This window comes from Nanorana parkeri, unplaced genomic scaffold, assembly GCF_000935625.1.
Source record: "Nanorana parkeri isolate BGI_ZX_2015 unplaced genomic scaffold, ASM93562v1 scaffold82, whole genome shotgun sequence".
Taxonomy (NCBI): domain Eukaryota; kingdom Metazoa; phylum Chordata; class Amphibia; order Anura; family Dicroglossidae; genus Nanorana; species Nanorana parkeri.
The window spans coordinates 1,675,202-1,693,141 of record NW_017306350.1 but is presented as its reverse complement, the minus strand read 5'-3'; the positions used below and the strand labels follow the sequence as shown (position 1 = coordinate 1,693,141).

Sequence of the window (17,940 nt, the reverse complement as noted above, 5' to 3'; positions counted from 1 at the left end):
CACTTACTTCTAATGTCTAAACTACACAATGGCAGCTGAAATCCAACCGATTGCAATGACTGATTATTATACTAGTTTCTGTGCTTAGGTGTCTGCGTTTATTCCCTTATCCATCATTTCATCCATGATCCTTTCAGCTTTTTTGATAGAAGGAAATGAAATGACATGAACCTGCCAGTACTTGGATGCCGCAGATCTCAGAGACACAGAGCAAGGCCATCAATTAGACTTGAGGGAGCCATCCTCGCGCGTAATGTGTTTTGGCCTGTATAAGGAAAGCATTTCATTAGAAAACCTCAAGCAGCTTTCTTAGCAAGTGACTAGCCTCAATAAAAAGGTTGGGCCTATAAATTAGTAGCTTTCACTGTCAGGGTGACGGGTACACTTTATAGTTCATAAGGCAGGACAGTAAAATTATAGATTTTGTCAATATTGCTCTTTTTTCAGTACCGTCCCCTTAAACCAAGCCTGTACTATTAAAAATAAGGGACAGCTGTTTTAACCTTCTCCTGAAATGGCAGTTGCCTGGTTGTCATGCTGATATCAATAACTTTAGTACTTTGATTACTGTCCTAGAATGAGTATGCAGATCAGTTCTAATTTAATTTGCATTTTCTTGGTATCAATGACAGCCAATCAACTAGCATTGTTTAGTAGAAGTTAACATGTACTACAGGTGTCCATTATACAGACAAAGGCTCTTAAGATAATACTTTGCCATGAAGAAGTGACGCAAACACAGAATCTGTAGATTGGGGCAACTGTAGATCTGCCTGTGTACAATGTCAAGGAGCATGCTAGGTCTAACCGGTTATGTAGACTGTACACAGCAGTGTGTACAGTTCCCCCCATGTCGAGGAGCATGCTAGGTCTACCCGGTTATATAGATTATACACAGCCAGGTCTACAGTTCCCCCAATGTCGAGGAGCATGCTAGGTCTACCCGGTTATGTAGATTGTACACGGCCAGGTCTACAGTTCCCCAATGTCAAAGAGCATGCTAGGTCTATCCGGTTATGTAGACTGTACACAGCCAGGTCTACAGTTCCCCCAATGTAAAGAGCATGCTAGGTCTATCCGGTTATGTAGACTGTACACAGCCAGGTCTACAGTTCCCCCAATGTCAAAGAGCATGCTAGTCTATCCGGTTATGTATACTGTACACGGCCAGGTCTACAGTTCCCCAATGTCAAAGAGCATGCTAGTCTATTCGGTTATGTATACTGTACACAGCAGTGTCTACTACAGTTAGGCCAATGGCAAGCAACATTAAAAGATTTCCCTTTTGAAAAAGAAAAAAAAAAAAGGTCACTTCCAAAGCCTATGCAGACACAAGGATATCAGAGATAAAACATTGTACAGTGCGGATCATTTAACTGTCCTGCCTTATAGCAATACATGTCTTTGAAAAGGGGGTTAATACACTTAAAAGAGGAAGAAAAAGGTCAAAGTCAATATACCCGACACCCCCATATCCCCCAATGTATAAGATTACATCATTGTTTGCACCAAATTTGAAATGTTGAAACAAACACATATCCAGTCATTGAAGGATGCACCTGATTTTCTCTAGTCTTGTGACAACTTTCCCAGCAGCATTGTGGGTAAAATTCTCCTTTAAGCATATGTGCAAAAAAAAAAAAAAATTCATCAGTGTCTGGCTAAAGGAAAAAAAATGCAGCACTTGGTTACCTAAGCTACCAGTGGGATATTCCTCAGTCCTCATTGGCAAGTGTTTCTGTGGAAAGCCAAATTTTGGCACCATTTAAAAACTTGCTTAAAGGAGTCCCCAGTATACTGCGGCGGCACAAATTCCCGACTGGAGAGAACGGGAAAGAGGAAGAGAGGAAGTCCAAACTTTCGTAGCTACTGTGCAAGTCATCAGCTCGAAAAAACATTCTGCTTTGTTCGCTTTCTGGGGAAGTGGCCTGGGACAATGGGTAGGATCGGTACTGACGGAGGCTTGTCTGCAGCATTTCAATTTCATCTGCCAGTAGGGAAATTTTATGGAAAGCAGTGATGAAGCCACCATGGTTAATTTGAGCCTCAGGAACCCATCGAAGGTAGCAGAGCTTCCACAGTCTTAGGTCTGGCCCATTTAACTTCGGTAACAAAACTCCATGCAGATCTACTGGCTTAGAAAACCAGTCTCTAATATAATGTTCTAGTCCATTGTTCTGGATTTCTGGCACATGGTGAACAAGTTCAGGCTTCAGCCTCAAGATCAAGGAGTTCCTACGTGGCATGATCTCTGGTTGGGGAAGAATACCATTCTTCAGGGAAACTGGCATCCCCCGTAACGTAGAACTGTAGTTTTTCTGAGACGAAAGAGAAGGAATAACAATATTAGCCAAAACACAAGTGGAGACATCATCACAGATGGGCCTAGTTCTCCACACAGCAACCGCTACAAACAGACCTGCCATTAGATTATAGTATATTTTGGATGAATAGCAGAAGATGTAAAGGAATTCAGAGCAGCAGAAAAAATAGCAAGGATGTGCTACTGGAAAAGGCTTGTCAAAAGCCTATCTCTATAGGGAATATAGAGGAGATGTAAAGCATCAGAAGCAAAAGATAACAATGACTAATCTGTATCCAGAACCTTTAATATTCATATACGGGGATGTCTGTGAAGGTGCTCATTCATCCAGGTCATTGTATATCTGTAAAAAATAAGTCAAGGCAACTGGACTTGCTGTATTTTTCTTGAAGATGTTTCACTGGTCATCCAACCAGCTTTCTCAATTCAGAATGACTTGTACAAAAAATTATCTGGGAATGAATATGGTGAATGTTGCTCCAATCCACATAATCTGTTAGTCACAACCAGGTGTTGATTGCATTTGTATAATTGCAGTCTAGAAGGTGTTATTAACCTGCCTCGAGAGAGGTGTTAAAAAATAATTGTGTGTGGCAGACAATAGATGTCTCACCCCCCCCCCCCCCAGGATGCGTACTTGACTGTCTTCAAAGGAGTGACCTTTTTCCTTTAGATGTAGGTACACTGCCAAATCCTGACCAGAGCGTTTTGCTCTTCTATGCTGTGCCATACGCTGGCGTAACTGCTGTTTTGTTTCACCGACACACACTTCTTAGCACTCCTCACTGCACTGGACTGCATACACAATGTTGTTCATCTTGTGTTTTGGCGTTGGGTCTTTTGGGGACCCAGTTGTTGCCTCAGCGTATTGCTGGGTTTAAAGCAGACAGGGATGTGATGTTTTTTAAAAACCCTTCAGAGGTTCGACACCCCAGCTACATATGGGATGACCAAATTGTTCCATTTGTCATGTTTTTCACCCTCACTGGTACTCTTGGGATTCTTTTTTCTGTTTTGACAAAGGCCAAGACGAAAAGGTATTCAAACACCTCAGGGGGGTCCTTAAAACTTGCGGGTATCCAGACTGGGCTTTTGTATGCAGTTCAGTGCAGTAAGGAGTGCTCAGAATTGTATGTCGGTGAAACAAAACAGCAGCTACACCAGCGTATGGCACAGCATAGAAGAGCCAAACCCTCTGGTCAGAATTTGGCAGTATACCTACATCTAAAGGAAAAAGGTCACTCCTTTGAAGACAGTCAAGTACGCATCCTAGACAGGGAGGACTGCTTTAAAAGAGGTGTGAAAGAGGCCATTTATGTAAAAATGGAGAAGCCAAGCTTAAATAGAGGTGGTGGTGATGGTGGTGAGACATCTATTGTCTGCCACATACAATGCCGTTTTAACACCTCTCTTTGGGCAGGTTAATAACACCTTCTAGACTCCAATTATGCAAATGCAATAAACACCTGGTTGCGACTAACAGATTATGTGGATTGGAGCAACATTCACCATATTTATTTCCAGATAATTTCTTCCACAAGTCATTCTGAATTGAGAAAGCTGGTTGGATGACCAATAAAACGTCTTCCAAAAAAATACAGCAAGTCCAGTTGCCTTGACTTATTTTTTTACAGACATCTACGGGGATGTCATGGTTACATAGGTAAATGACAGTAGTCCATTAAGTTCAATCAATAGATAAAAATAATAAATACATGGATTGGATCCACTGTTGCTATAGGTTTCTGTATATGGGGTAGTTCCTGTGGACAGCAACAAAAACCTTACTGATTCATGAAAAAATGAAATAATCTCTGGTGTTATAAATGCTAATAGGCCATGCCTATTCTGTGCATATAGCAATACAGCCAAACAAATTAACTGAGCTAGCTAGAAATAGTTCCTGGGGGAGCCCATTTCTTTTCACAGCCTTTCAGTATGGGAGGTTAAATCTCTTTTCCTCCAGATGCAAAGAGTGCCCCCTTGTTGTTTGCAGTGACCTTAAAAATCAATAATTTGGCAAGTTCCATATATAGGCCATTGATGTATTTATGCATAGTGATCATATCCCCCGTAATCGCCTCATCTCAAGCAAGAATAAATTCAGTTCAGCTAAACTTTCCTCATAGGATCTTTATGCCTTTTATCAGTAGGTTTCCCTTCTCTGCTCTCTCTTCAGTTCCCCAACATTTTGGCCGCACACCAGCTTTATCTGAACTCTTTCTTTATTCTTTCATAAAAGCATAACACAATAGCAGAATTAAGACTTCCGCGATTCATGCACACAAACCCTTAATCCTTTTTTTTAACTGGTGACCAAAACTGAACTGCATATTATAGATGAGGACTTACTAATGCTTTGTACAGGGGCAGGATTATGTCTCTCTCTCTCTCTCTCTGAAGTCTATACCACTTTAAGTACAAGAAAGTATTTTGCTTGCTTTAGAAAGTGCAGCTTGACATGTATGCTATTATTGAGTCTATGGTCTACCAGAACACTCGGATCCTTCACAATTATTGACATTATTAAGCATGTTTCTTAATTCTTAAAGTCAAGCATACAATACACTATACATTGTATACGTCATAGTATACATTGCTGTGTCTACAAAGGCAGAGAAAAGTAAACATCTGGCTCCCCTAAGGGTGTTACTGATTTTCCCGTTTACATTTTTAGCCAAGAGAGTGCCCAGTTGACGCACGAATAGGAAAATAAATACAGAATTTAGGAGCCAACGAGCAAGTTTAGGTAGACAGGAAATATAAGCCAGACCAACCCTAAAGAAATCATTAGAGATTTTAAGAATATGCATAAAAGTCTAATTGTCCTTCTTGAAATCTATATAGGGACACAGGACGTTTTCACCATTATACTGCTACCTACAGGAGCATTAGATACTGACCAAAAAAAATAAAAACCCTGTAGGCCAGTTTAGGATAACCCCTCCTACAACCAGCATGCCTCAGGTTTGTAGCAAGCAGAACTGAGAGTGGGATCATAATCACAGGGTCCCTCAATGGACTCCCAAGAAAATGATTTTACAGCCAGAACAAAAATCCTATCTTCTTTCTGACCCATTGACGGAAACCACAAGTCTTTAGTTTTCTGCATGTTCAAAAACAGTCCAATAGTGGTGGGAAACAAAGCAAATGCTAAAGGCCCAAGAAGAAAAAAAAAAGCAGAACAGACCTGGAGACTGCCTGCAGCTAAAAGAGCCACCTGAAGGACCTTACACATGAAGTTGGCATTAGATGAGGCCACAACGTCCACCTGGTAAAATGATGTGAATGTGTAAACAGAAGACCAGGTGGGCAGTCTTGCAAATCTGGGAAACAGTTGCTTGATGCCGAAAAGCCCAAGAAACACTCACAGATCATGCCTTGAAAGGAAAGGTTACAAACTGTGCCTTGAAAGGAAAAGGTTGAACCCAATTCTTGAGACTATAAGCTTGGAAGACAGTCTGTCTGAACCACCTCAGGGGTGTGGAAATTTAAAAAAAAACTACTTGTCCAAGGGCTAAAGCGGGGGCCAAATCTACTTGTCCTTCACGGCAATCTACTTGTCCCAATACAAAAAATAGTTTTAATCAAAACTAAGGATGCACCAATACCGTTTTTTCGGTATCGAGTACCGATTTTTTGCTTTCGGATCTCGCCGACACTGAATACTAATACCGGTGCTTCCGCTGACATAGAGCAGGCTTCCCTTGTAATCAGGAAACCGGGCAGCAGGTAATGACATCCCGCCCAGGTTCCTGATTGCCACGGAAGCCGGCTCCATGTTGTTTGGCCTGCTTGATTGGCCGGGAAACCTGCTTCCCGGTCAATCAGGAAGCCAGGTGGCGAGTAATGACCTGATTGACCGGGAAACTGGCTCGATGCTGATTGGCCAGGAAGCCGGCTTTCCAGCCATTCAGCAAGGAGCCGGCTTCCCGGGCCAATCAGAAAACCAGGAGGCGGGTCATTACTTGCCGCACGGCTTCCTGATTGCACGGGAAGCTGGCTCCATGTTCCCCTACAGCACAGCTCGCGGTATACCGAGATGCCGCAGCCGGAACGGATCCTGACAATTCTGTCTGGATCCACCCAGCTGCGTGAGTGACAACTGGCTCTGCCTACCTAGAGGCAGAGCCAGCTGTACCCGCCCCCTCCCCCGTCCGTTCCGCCAGTCAGCGCTGGGGGATCGGACAGGGGGAATCCCTGCAGGGAGCCGTGAGTGATAGTGACGGCTCTCTGCACGGATAGATTGAGAAGTGATCGAGCGCCGGTATGTGTTTGCTCACCTCCCGATCTACTGAGCCGACCTGTGACAGTCTCATTGTCGCAGGTCGGCTCAGATTATGAGGCTTAGTGAAAATCACTCACCTCATAATTCTCCTTTAAGAAAAATAAAAAAGGATATCTGAAAAAAAGCACTAGCATAAAAAAAATAATATGTTGATCTTTAACCCAGCTTAGCAGAGCTGAAGAAAAGAAACCTGTCCTCCTAGGACACTAGTAAAAAAAAAAACTGAGGCATACTGGTACCGAAGTTTAAGACTTCCTGTGTCCTTCAATGAATGAAAAAGAAAGAAGGATTGGTGCTCCTTTATGTACACTCTTTGTGGTATAATGATAGCATGTCAGCATGTTTTGTTGCTTCTTCTTAGGAATTCCCTATATAGCCCAGTTCTCACAAGTGATGCATGAATTAGGCTTTGCATGGCCATCTTAAATAAAGGTTCTTATAGTGTGACACTTACATTTGATCTGACACTCAGATTAGATTGTTCTGGAACACTCCGTGTTGACTGGGCCCCCCAGTGCTGCAGGAGACAAAATACATTTTAAAGCTTTGTAATATTCCTTTTTATAGGAGTTAAGAAAAAGTAGTGCCGTGATTATTGAAAAGGCACAGTGAAAACACATTTGTGATCAGCTACTGGCTGTATATGAGCATTTTATTATTAATTGCTTTGTCTCAACAAAAAAGTGCAAGTCCATGAGTGGTATAATAAGTCAGTAAGCATTCCAGGTTTGGGTACACTAACCCTTTCAGAATTATCTAGATCAGGGGTAGCTAAACTTCGGCAGTCCAGCTGTGATAAAACTACATAACTACTAGTCTCATGAGGCATTGCAAGACACTAACAGCCACATGAATGACCTTAGATACATGATGGGATTTAACAACAGCTAGAGGGCTGCAGTTTGACTACCCCTGATCTAGATAAATGATCAGCTTTTCTCAAGGACTACTTTTAAACTTTATAACAAGCCAATAAATGGACAGAAGTACATTCTATATTATCATATTAAGAGACCCACTTTGTGCACTGCCCTAGCACTAGGGTGCCACATCTTTGACAAATTGCCAACCACTGCCTCAAGGTCAAAGGGCTTGCTTGAATCATAAAGCAACAGAAGTGAAATAGGGATTTTCAATGGATGGGAGGATACTTTAAAGTGACATTAAAGGCAAAACATTTTTTCCCTCCCCCCAATGTAAATGTTAGCACTTACCTCAAGTGATGTCTCTTTCTCCGATCTTCCTCCTCTTTCCCCATGTTTTCATGTGTCCCTCCAGCGGTGTGACGTCACTCCGATCCATCGCTGACTGCTCTGTCTCTCCGATCCAGCGGTGTCTGCAGGCGGGTGCACGCGTCCATAGACTTACCTTGCGTCTCTGCTCGTCTCCCGGCCGAGAATCGGAACTGTGCATGCGCCCGCCCCAAGATCCTTTGCGGCGGTACGACCAGAGCCCTGATTCTCGGCGCGGGAACGAGCGGCGATAACGAGGTAAGTTTAAAAGGACTTTAAGCGCTTTTGGTTTTTTTTTACACTTCTTGCCTATATCTACTGCATGCTAGCAGTAGATATAGGCAAAAAAAACGGAGGGTTTAGAACCCCTTTAAGCAACAGCAGGGGACTTTGTCAGTATTACTTCCCAATTAAAAGGTGCTTTCCATTTTAGATCAATCCTTTTCTTGTTGTAACAATGTAAAAGATATTGTTATATTCATTTCATCTGGTCAGTTTACCTTTGTCCTTTTAGAAAACTTGTAATTTCCATTCTGAACACTGGGGACACTCTTTCCAATGTACAAGGGGTTATTGAACAGAGAGCGATCCTTTGCTGAAAACTGCAGAGACCAGTTCCATACAGAGGGGAACTTCAGGCCTTTTTCATCCCCCAGTTGAATGTTTTTGCCTATCGCAAATTCCTGAAAAAGAAATGCAGGAAAAAAATGAACGAAATATCCAAAAACATTTGGCAACCAAAACATGTTACATGCTAGGGTCATATTTTATTTAGGTTCTTTTTTTAAGAGTAAGATGAATGCTTCTGCAGCAGTGATGGGTATCATTGTAGGTGAGCGAGACCTCTGTGTTGCTTCATGATAGATTTACAATTACAGCTACACTTTCTTTCTAGTCATAACCCTTTAAGGGTACACTGCATTGAGAGAAATATATAGGCTGCCATTGTTACATAGTATTTGAGGTTGAATAAAGACATATGTCCATCAAGTCCAACCTATTGTGTGTGTGTGTGTGTGTGTATAGATCCCTGAGTCATCTCGTTATTAGGAGTACTTGTACCCCTGTATATTACCGTCTCTCAGGAAATCGTCCAAAAGCTTCTTGAATGATTCCACACTATTAGCTAAAATCACTGCTTGTGGCAACGAGTTCCAGACCCTAACCGCTCGAACTGAGAAGAACCCCCTTCGCCCCTTGTGTTTGAATTTTTTTTCTAACAATTTTAGGTGGTGGCCTCTAGTCTGTTACGGAATTAATCTTAAAGAGTTTGTTGCTAATGTTGCTATGACTATATACCATTTTGTACATGAAAATCATGTCCCCCCTTAATCTCCTTACTTCCAGCGTGAACATATTTAAATTTAGTAGCCGTGTCTCAAAGCTTTTGTCCTCCATCCCTTTGATGAGTTTGGTTGCCCTCCGCTGGACTCCCTCCAGCTCAAGGACATCCTTTCTGTGCACCGGTGCCCAAAACTGCACCGCATATTCTAGGTGAGGCCAAACCAGTGATGTGTAAAGTGGCAAAAATTATAGGACTTGTCCCTGCAAAACATTCCCTTCTTGATGCAGGACAGGACTCTACTAGCTTTGCTTACAGCAGCCTGGCACTGTAATCTATTATTCAGTTTGTAGTCTACAATGACCCCCAAATCTTTCTCCATTTCAGACTTCCCTAGCGGCATACCCATAATTGTATAACCCATTTGCTTATTTTTAATCCCAAAGTGCATAACTTTGCATTTATCAACATTAAACCTCATCTGCCACAGTTGCCCATTCCCCTATTTTATCCAGGACCTCCTGCAATGTTATACTATCTTGGTCCGTTTCTATTACCCTCCCAATTTTTGTATCATCAGCAAACACTGAGATATCGCTGTTTACTCTGTCCCTGATGTCGTTAATAAACAGGTTGAATAGCATGGGTCCCAGCACAGAACCCTGAGGCACACCGCTAATGACACTAGCCCAGTCTGAAAGGGCGCCATTTATTGATACTCTCTGTACCCGTTCCTTTAACCAGTTCTCTATCCATGTACACACCCTTCCATCTATGCACATAGACCGCAGCTTGTATAGTAAGCGTTTATGAGGTACCGTATCAAAAGCCTTAGCGAAATCCAGATATACCACATCCACAGACCTCCCTCCATCCAGATCTCTACTTACCCCCTCGTAAAAAGTCAGTAGGTTAGTCTGACAGGAACGGTCCTTCCTGAACCCATGCTGATTATCACTAACTATACCATTATCCCGAACAATTTCTACTAAATAGTCTTTAATCATTCCCTCTAGCAGTTTGCACACTACAGATGTAAGACTAACTGGTCGGTAATTCCCAGGTTGGCATCTTGCCCCCTTTTCGAAAATTGGAACTACCGTAGCCCTTCGCCAGTCACATGGAACTCTACCAGTCATTAGAGAGTCCTTAAAAATGAGGAATAACGGTTACTTGTTATAACCTCGCTTACTTCCTTAAGTATCTTGGGGTGCAGATTATCCGGTCCCACTGCTTTATTTGCATTAAGTAGACTTAGTCTTTGTTGTATCCCGGGTTCCGTCAACCACTTGGCTATATTTTGTGATAACCTAAGTGTTTTATCATGGGCGTCAAACCCGTTTCACTCCTGAGTGTATACTGAGGAGAAGAAAGAGTTCAGTACTTCTGCCCTCTCCTTGTCATTTGTGACTAACTTCCCGCTTTCGTCCTTTATTAGGCCTATCTGCTCCTTTCTCCCTTTTTTACTGTTTATATATTGGTAAAAACATTTTTTTTTTTTTAACTATTTGTGGCGATATGTCTTTCGCACTGTATTTTAGCCGCCCGTATTGCTAGTTTGCATCTTTTATTGCTTTCTTTGTAGTTATGGAACGCCAATGCCGTCCCCTCTATCTTATATTTTATAAAAGCTTTTCCTTTATGTGATGGTTTACATTTTTATTCAGCCATACAGGTTTTGTTTGTGATCTTTTACTTGTATTACCCAATGGTATACATTTGGCAATGGCAATATGTAATGTGTTTTTAAAACATTCCTACTTCTGGTCCGAGTTCAGTTTATGAAATACATTTTCCCATTTGATGTCCCCCACTAGGTGGCGCAGTTTATCAAAGTTGGCCCTTCTGAAATTAAGGGTTCTTGTCCGTTCCGCCCTCTTTCCTTTCCTGTATTCAATATTGAAAGTAATCACATTGTGATCACTATTGTCCAGAGTCTCCCCAATTACAATATCCTCAATTAATTCTGCATTATTTGTGACGAATAAATCAAGGATGGCATTTTTCCTAGTTGGGACCTCCACCATCTGGTCCATGAAGTTGTCTCGCAACATTGATGACTCCTTAAGTCACTGTTCTGGAATAGGTACGCATTAAGTGACCCCCAAGTGAAGTCAAAACATTTGCTATGTGTACTTGTCCTGGGTCAGTAACACAAGATACTGAAGCCACTGGGTAAGAACAGAATCTATACAACTATAATTTTTAGAGGAGGATCAGCAAAGGCAGCTTACATGTTCCCTTAGTACAGGACAAATCCATTTTCAGAGGTTACAGATAATGGTAAGCTTAAAAGGAGAACTATGAGGTGAGTGCTTTTCACTCATCTTCATAGTTCTAGCCGACCTGTGACAATGAGACTGTCACAGGTCGGCTCAGTAGATCGGGAGGTGAGCGAACACATACCGGCGTTCGCTCACCTCTTGATCCTGTCACAGCTCTGTGCCGTGACAGGGGAGGGGCTGGATTCCCCCCTCCCCGCTCCGGCAGCGCTGACTGGTGTAACGGAGGAGGGAGGGTACAGCTGACTCTGCCTCTAGATAGGCAAAGCCAGCTGTCACTCACGCAGCTGGGCGGATCCAGACAATTGTCGGGATCCACTTCAGCTGCGGCGTCTCAGTATACCGCGAGCTATAGCTTGCGGTATACTGAGCTTAGGGTGATGGGAGGACGCTAGTTTGTGTCCTCCTGTTATCCTAAGGAGAACTATGGGGAAAAGCCCTAACTCTATAGTTCTCCTTTAAAGTCCTTTGTACAGCAGTAACAGAAATGTACTTACCGTACTCTGCTGGACACGCTGGTGTGGACAGTTGAAGAGAAATGTTCCAAAGAGTGAGATGCATGTGCTGTCATGTAACACAGTTAAATAGGTCTCTGTAAACTGGAAAGCTGCTGGGTATTGCTCTTGTAGCTGCCAAACGCAGTCCAGGAATAGCACAAATAGGGGACACTGAGGAAGAAAAACAGATGTTTGACAATCGGCACACTGATCTGTTTTTCATCTAACAATGCAGTGAAGTGTTCTCTTCTACCCTGCTTATTCTACACGATCATACATCCCCTAAACCGAAACACAACAGTTTTATGTATACATGTCTAGACTTCCCTCAACCAGTCACACCAACCAGAAACATTGTAAACACAGCTAGACTTTTTTTAACTAGTCGCACCAACCAGAAACATATATTGAAGTACTATTAACCAGCCACACCAACCAGGGACATACACTGAAGTACTATAAACTCCGCTAGACTTCTTTAAAACCAGTCACACCAACCTGGAACATACAATGAAGTACTAGAAAATGAAGTACCAGATACTGTACATTGAAGTACTGTAAACCAGTCATTCCAACCAGGAAAACACATTGAAGCACATGCCTAGACTTCCTTCAACCAGTCACACCAACCAAGAAGATACACTGAAGTACTGTAAACTAGGGATGCACCGATACTAGTATCAGTATCTGTGCCGATACCAAGTATTTGGGCGAGTACTTGTATTCACCCAAATGTGTTCGATGCTTATCCCGATACCGGAACTTCCGGTATCAGGAAGCCGGGCGGAGAGTCATTACATGCCGCCTGGCTTCCTGATTGGCTGGGAAGCCGGTTCCATGCTTCCTGATTGGTCTTGGAGCTGGCTAATCAGGAAGCCAGGCGCCGAGTCATTACCCCAGTCCCAGCTTCCTGATTGGCCAAAAAGCCAGCTCCATGCTTTCTGCATCACTCAACCTTTTAACACACATCTGATATAGTTAGGCAATGGACGCGTTGAAAAATCTTTTTTTCCTCTCTTCCTCTGTCACTTTAGAGCTCTACTGGAATCTTGAGGTAACTAGGTTTTCTGACAGTTCTAATTTCATGTCTAAAGGCTGCTAAGCCATCTGACATCTTTAAAACATAGAATCAGTAATATCAATGGAGATATCCATGTAAATGAAATTATATGTCTATGACCAAACGCTGACATTTGGTATCAACAAGAGACACTTTTGTATAACGCTCCTTAGATGGACTTAAATGGAGGAAAGAGTATAGATGATGCCTTTTAACTGAATTATCACAAACATACAGACATAGCTGATGCTATAATAAATGCTTGTACTAAGTATATAGTGGACAATGTGAATAGCATTTGAAGTGATATAACAAGCAATTAGGCATATTCAGACATTCATAATTATACTCTTCTCTGCACCAATAACCATCTGCTAGAAGTGATAATAGCATCCCAAACATCTGTGCCCTATGGAGACAAACAAGTAAAATCACAAAAGCATATCATCATGTACCTCCTTGTCAGATTTTTTCAAGTGATTGCTCCTATCAAGGAATGGATACCCAGCCATGACCCACTCCTTCTGTATAAGACTCTGAAAGCCAACAATGGTCCGGAAATACGGGTCCGACATCAGCTGGACAAGAGAGGCCACCAAGCAACTGAGGTCCCGACCTTCCTCCTCTGAAACACATGCAAGAAAATGCGGTCACTTCATCAGCCATTATTAATGTGTGGCCAGGGAACATGTTCATCTTTCTCTGTTTGGCACAATGTAAGACATTTTAGCTCTACACATGTAAAAGGGGAAATTACACTAAATGACATACACCGAACAAACTAATGAATGTAATTTGGACATCCGCAGATAACAACTCCTATATGATTTCCAAGTCAGTAACATGAAAAAGTATAGAATTAAAGTACGCACAGCAAGGAGGTCAGGGATCAGTCAGAAATTCATATCTGCTTATTGATTCCAGGTTGGTGACTCAGGAGTTGAATCAGGAAGGTAAGCATGACAGGCAGCTGCAGGTTTCTTTTAAAGTAACACTCCAGTTTTTGATAGATTAGAGAAAGGTTAGGACCCAAAGAGTAAAATAACACTTACTCCTGTGATCTTACACCATGTTGCGGTGTAGTATCATAGGGGTGTAAAAAAATACATTAATGCCTGAAATTCTACAGCAGGTGCAGTCAAACCTTGGTACTCCAGCTTTGGTTGTAGTCAAACTTTGGTCCTTCCATCATGCTTCAGCCTCTGTAAGTCATGGATGTGCCTGGTAGAGTCTTGCAATGCCTTATGGGACATGTAGTACCACAACAGCTGGAGGGCCGATGTTTGATACCCCTGTTCTACAGACTCTGGACCACTGCAATGGCAACTCTTTGGGCTACCAGTGAATAGCACAATATTGATGATGTCCATTTTTCCTATAAGCCCACCTACATACATATATCCCTCCAAGCCACTCAGCTTACAGAGCAGCCAATCCAGATATTCCTGCTATAAAGGATGGAACATAATGAATTGACAGTTTAAATACTTATAGTTACTAATTTAAAAAAGAAAAAACGTAACTCGAACAGGAAGTCAAATATTGGGAAAAGTGCTTATAGCTTCTTTTTTTTTACCTATACACCTTTGCATATAATTACCTATCTGTCTCAAGATAGAAAATAAGGAGGGAAAACAAATCATAGTACAAAAGGAAATAAACTAAAAGGGTTGCTGCTGTTATTTACCTTGGGACAGCTAGGTAAGTAAATGCACATTTATAGAAACAGACAATAGGGAAAAAAACTTAAACTGCTGTAAAAAAAAGCCTGATATTGCAACACTGTGGCTGAGTGTTTCATCTATTACACAGTAACGTCTAGTCATATTTAGGGGAGAGAACAGATCTACAGTAAAGGAAGCCTGGAAAGGAGCTGGAATGTAATGATTTGGCAGGGGATATAAAACAGTTTCTCCAAAATAGCAATTTTCTGACTCAACAGCTGTGCGATCCTTGGCAATCAGTTGACTTGGCAAGGAGGAGAAATGAGTCACACGCTGTACATTTCTGAGCTTGAGAGGGAAATCCCTGTGTATGCTCTATACAGAGCTGAATTCCACCCATAGCAAACACTAGCTGCTGTCTTCCTAGGACAAACTTCTGACATTTACACTACAGAGGGTTTTCCTTTATTTTACCATCTTTAGTTTTATATGCAAGGAGTTTGCATGTTCTCCCTGTGCCTGCGTGGGTTTCGTCTGGGTCCTCCAGTTTCCTCTACAAAGACATGTTAGGTTAATTGGTTCCTGTCTAAATCGGCCCTGTATGTATACGTGTAAGATAGGGGATCTTGGATTGTAAGCTCCTTAAGGGCAGGGACTGTGAATGTGCGTTATGTAATGCTTTGCATAAATTGTCAGCGCTATATAAAAATCTGTAATAAATAAATATGACCTTTTTAAAAGGCCATAGATAAGCAGAAAGCAAGCAGCAAACCTTGCTCACTTCCCTTTTCTGATTTATCAGAAATGGTTCCCCTTCCTTATTCGGTTTAATTAAAAGCATGGTTAACCCTTAACTAGGTTTAAAAAAAAAAGTGAAGTGATGACATATAATTCACTGATGGAGCTACTTTTAAAAAGAACCGATATTGTGCCTTATTTGTAACATTCCCCACGGCAACAATTATTGGCCCATTCAATAAGGTAAGGAACAATGAACAAAGTGACCTTTAGCAAACTGGTTTTATACATCTACTGAGCTGATGGGTTACTTCATTTTTCTCAATATTAAAACACACCGGCTAGTATTAATTACACTAAACAAAATGTTTTTAATTCTTTGGTGCACCTTTTTCCTTAACACTACGCCACAAAGTTTTAGGATAGGTTTAAGCACCTATAAAAAAAGGGAAAGGTGATTTGGGACATAGTCTGATGGGTGTTTGACATGCCGTAAGTGTTTTCCCAAAGCTCAGCTGTAAACACATATCAGCTCAGTATAGGTCTAAATAACAATCACCCTGTCCTTGTCTATTTCAGCAAAAGGCACCTGCAGAGTTTAGTCAAGCTCCGTCATGCATGCATTTTCCATTACATGGAGGAAAAAGTGCCTGATCTTCTATACTGCACTTTAAGTATACATCGCTCCTGCAGATATAAAACACATGCATGTAGAGTCATATGTCCATTCCACCGGTGGATTTTAACTTGGCATTTGTTTGTTTTCCCAACTGTGATGGCAGCATAACCCACTCTTTTGCCGCTATGCTCAGCTGGTGCAAAGATGGAGGGGATTCACACAAACACTGTGTGAAGCACAGTATTTATTTGGCTTTATACGTCTGAACAGCCAAATGACAGCCTAACAATACTCTAAGGCAGAGATAGGAAACCTCGGCACTCCAGCTATGGTGAAACTGCAACTTCTATCATGCCCCTGGAAGTTATGCCTGTGGCCGTCAGTCTTGCAATATCTCATGGCACTGGTAGCTTCACCACAGCTGAAGTGCCAAGGTTGCTTACCCCTGAAGGTAGCCAACCTACTGTACCCTCTGTGAGGTAGATATCCCAAAGTGAAAACTACTATATCCAAAGGTAAGCAAGTGATCACAGTCAGTTAATCAAAATAGTTTGTTGGCACATTTCAAATGAGGTGTCCTGTACAATCAAAAAGAAAATACCACCAAATTAGACTGTCAGCAATCGGAACATTTCCACTTCGTTCTAGCTTTATTGCAATTAATTCAACTGTGATGTTTAAGTCATCCAAGAAGACACCCCAAACACTGCTATACATAGCAATATATAAACCATTTCTCTGTACTGGGCAGAAATAAAGGGATTTTCTATTTCACAAAGCAAGCAAGACGGTGCAATCTCCCAAAACAAGCAAGACTGCCCTCCACAATTAATGCTTGTGGGAAATTGGCGATCCCTGGTGTCCCCCACCACCCTTTAGCCAGTCATTGTCCACTACAGAGAATGCAGACGGATTCATGAAAATGTGATCTCTATTTAAAGCTTAATTGAAAAGGGTTATGATATCGAAAGAATAGCTTTATCATTTCAGCTCTCAAACCTATACAATCTCTATGGGCCAGTGCAATTGTTATATTTCTGATATGGGCCTATTTATTCAGTAAGAATTTTGTCCTTTTGTAAGAAAAGTAATACACATTGTTTGGGTTTTTTAGGACAAGGCTTTCTTTTGGTGATATTTACTTTCTGTAATCCTCAGACACAAATCGTAACAAAACTATCTCTGCTGTATTTACACAGGAACTCCCGGCTATCATTTTGACAGTCCAGAATTGTTGGCTAATGCAAGAGGGAGAGTGTCAGCTGGGCAGAAAAAGGACAGGGCTTACCATACATGCATAATTAAGTTTTTTCAGGCATGTGTAGCACATATATGGTTTTGTTTTTCTACTGTAGAATTACTTCCTTACTAATCGAACATACAATAAAAAAATAAGTGTAGTATAAAGTAAGAGTAACCTTGAATGACAACAGAAAGTCTCCTGGAATCCATGACATACACCAGCTCAGCTGCTTGCTTCAGAAACACTCTGCAAACATAAAATAGTAACTGAGTTGCTTATTTAAAGTACAGCCATTTAAGCAGACAAAATGTTCAGTCCGTTTCAAAGTGACATTTTAGTAATGGTGTACCGAATCACCTGCTTGCTTACTTGTACCTCAGGAACTTCAGGATCAGGATACCCAGAAGCTATCTGAGCCATAGACCTCAGATAGTCACCCATGTTTTGCGTGAATCACCTCTATATGTCTCTGACCAGCTGGGTTTCAGTGGGTGATTCACCCAAATAGCATCAACCCAACCTTCACCAGAAAGATACAACTGCAGTAAATATTTGGTGAATTCCACATTCACTGCTTTATAAATATACACCTTAAAGAGCATGTAGGAAACCATACAGCATCTATTAGTCCAAGTCTTTACAATAATTCATTAGGCACCGGTAAAAAGGTTATAAAAGCTGATAAGCATCACCAAAATGAGAAGGATTATGG

At 41.6% G+C, this 17,940-nt stretch overlaps 1 protein-coding gene across 1 annotated transcript in view; it reads right to left on the bottom strand.

Annotated features, from left to right (window-relative positions):
* Positions 1 to 1,624: 1,624 nt before the first annotated feature.
* Positions 1,625 to 17,940, bottom strand: part of MTMR10 (myotubularin related protein 10) — a 73,932-nt gene continuing 57,616 nt past the window's right edge. The window contains exons 12-16 of the mRNA XM_018552283.1: positions 17,404 to 17,474; positions 13,420 to 13,589; positions 11,905 to 12,075; positions 8,344 to 8,526; positions 1,625 to 2,318 (exon numbers count right to left, since the gene is read on the bottom strand). Of these exons, the coding sequence (XP_018407785.1) occupies positions 1,716 to 2,318; positions 8,344 to 8,526; positions 11,905 to 12,075; positions 13,420 to 13,589; positions 17,404 to 17,474 (1,198 nt within the window). The 3' untranslated portion in view covers positions 1,625 to 1,715. The remainder of the gene's footprint in view (positions 2,319 to 8,343; positions 8,527 to 11,904; positions 12,076 to 13,419; positions 13,590 to 17,403; positions 17,475 to 17,940) is intronic.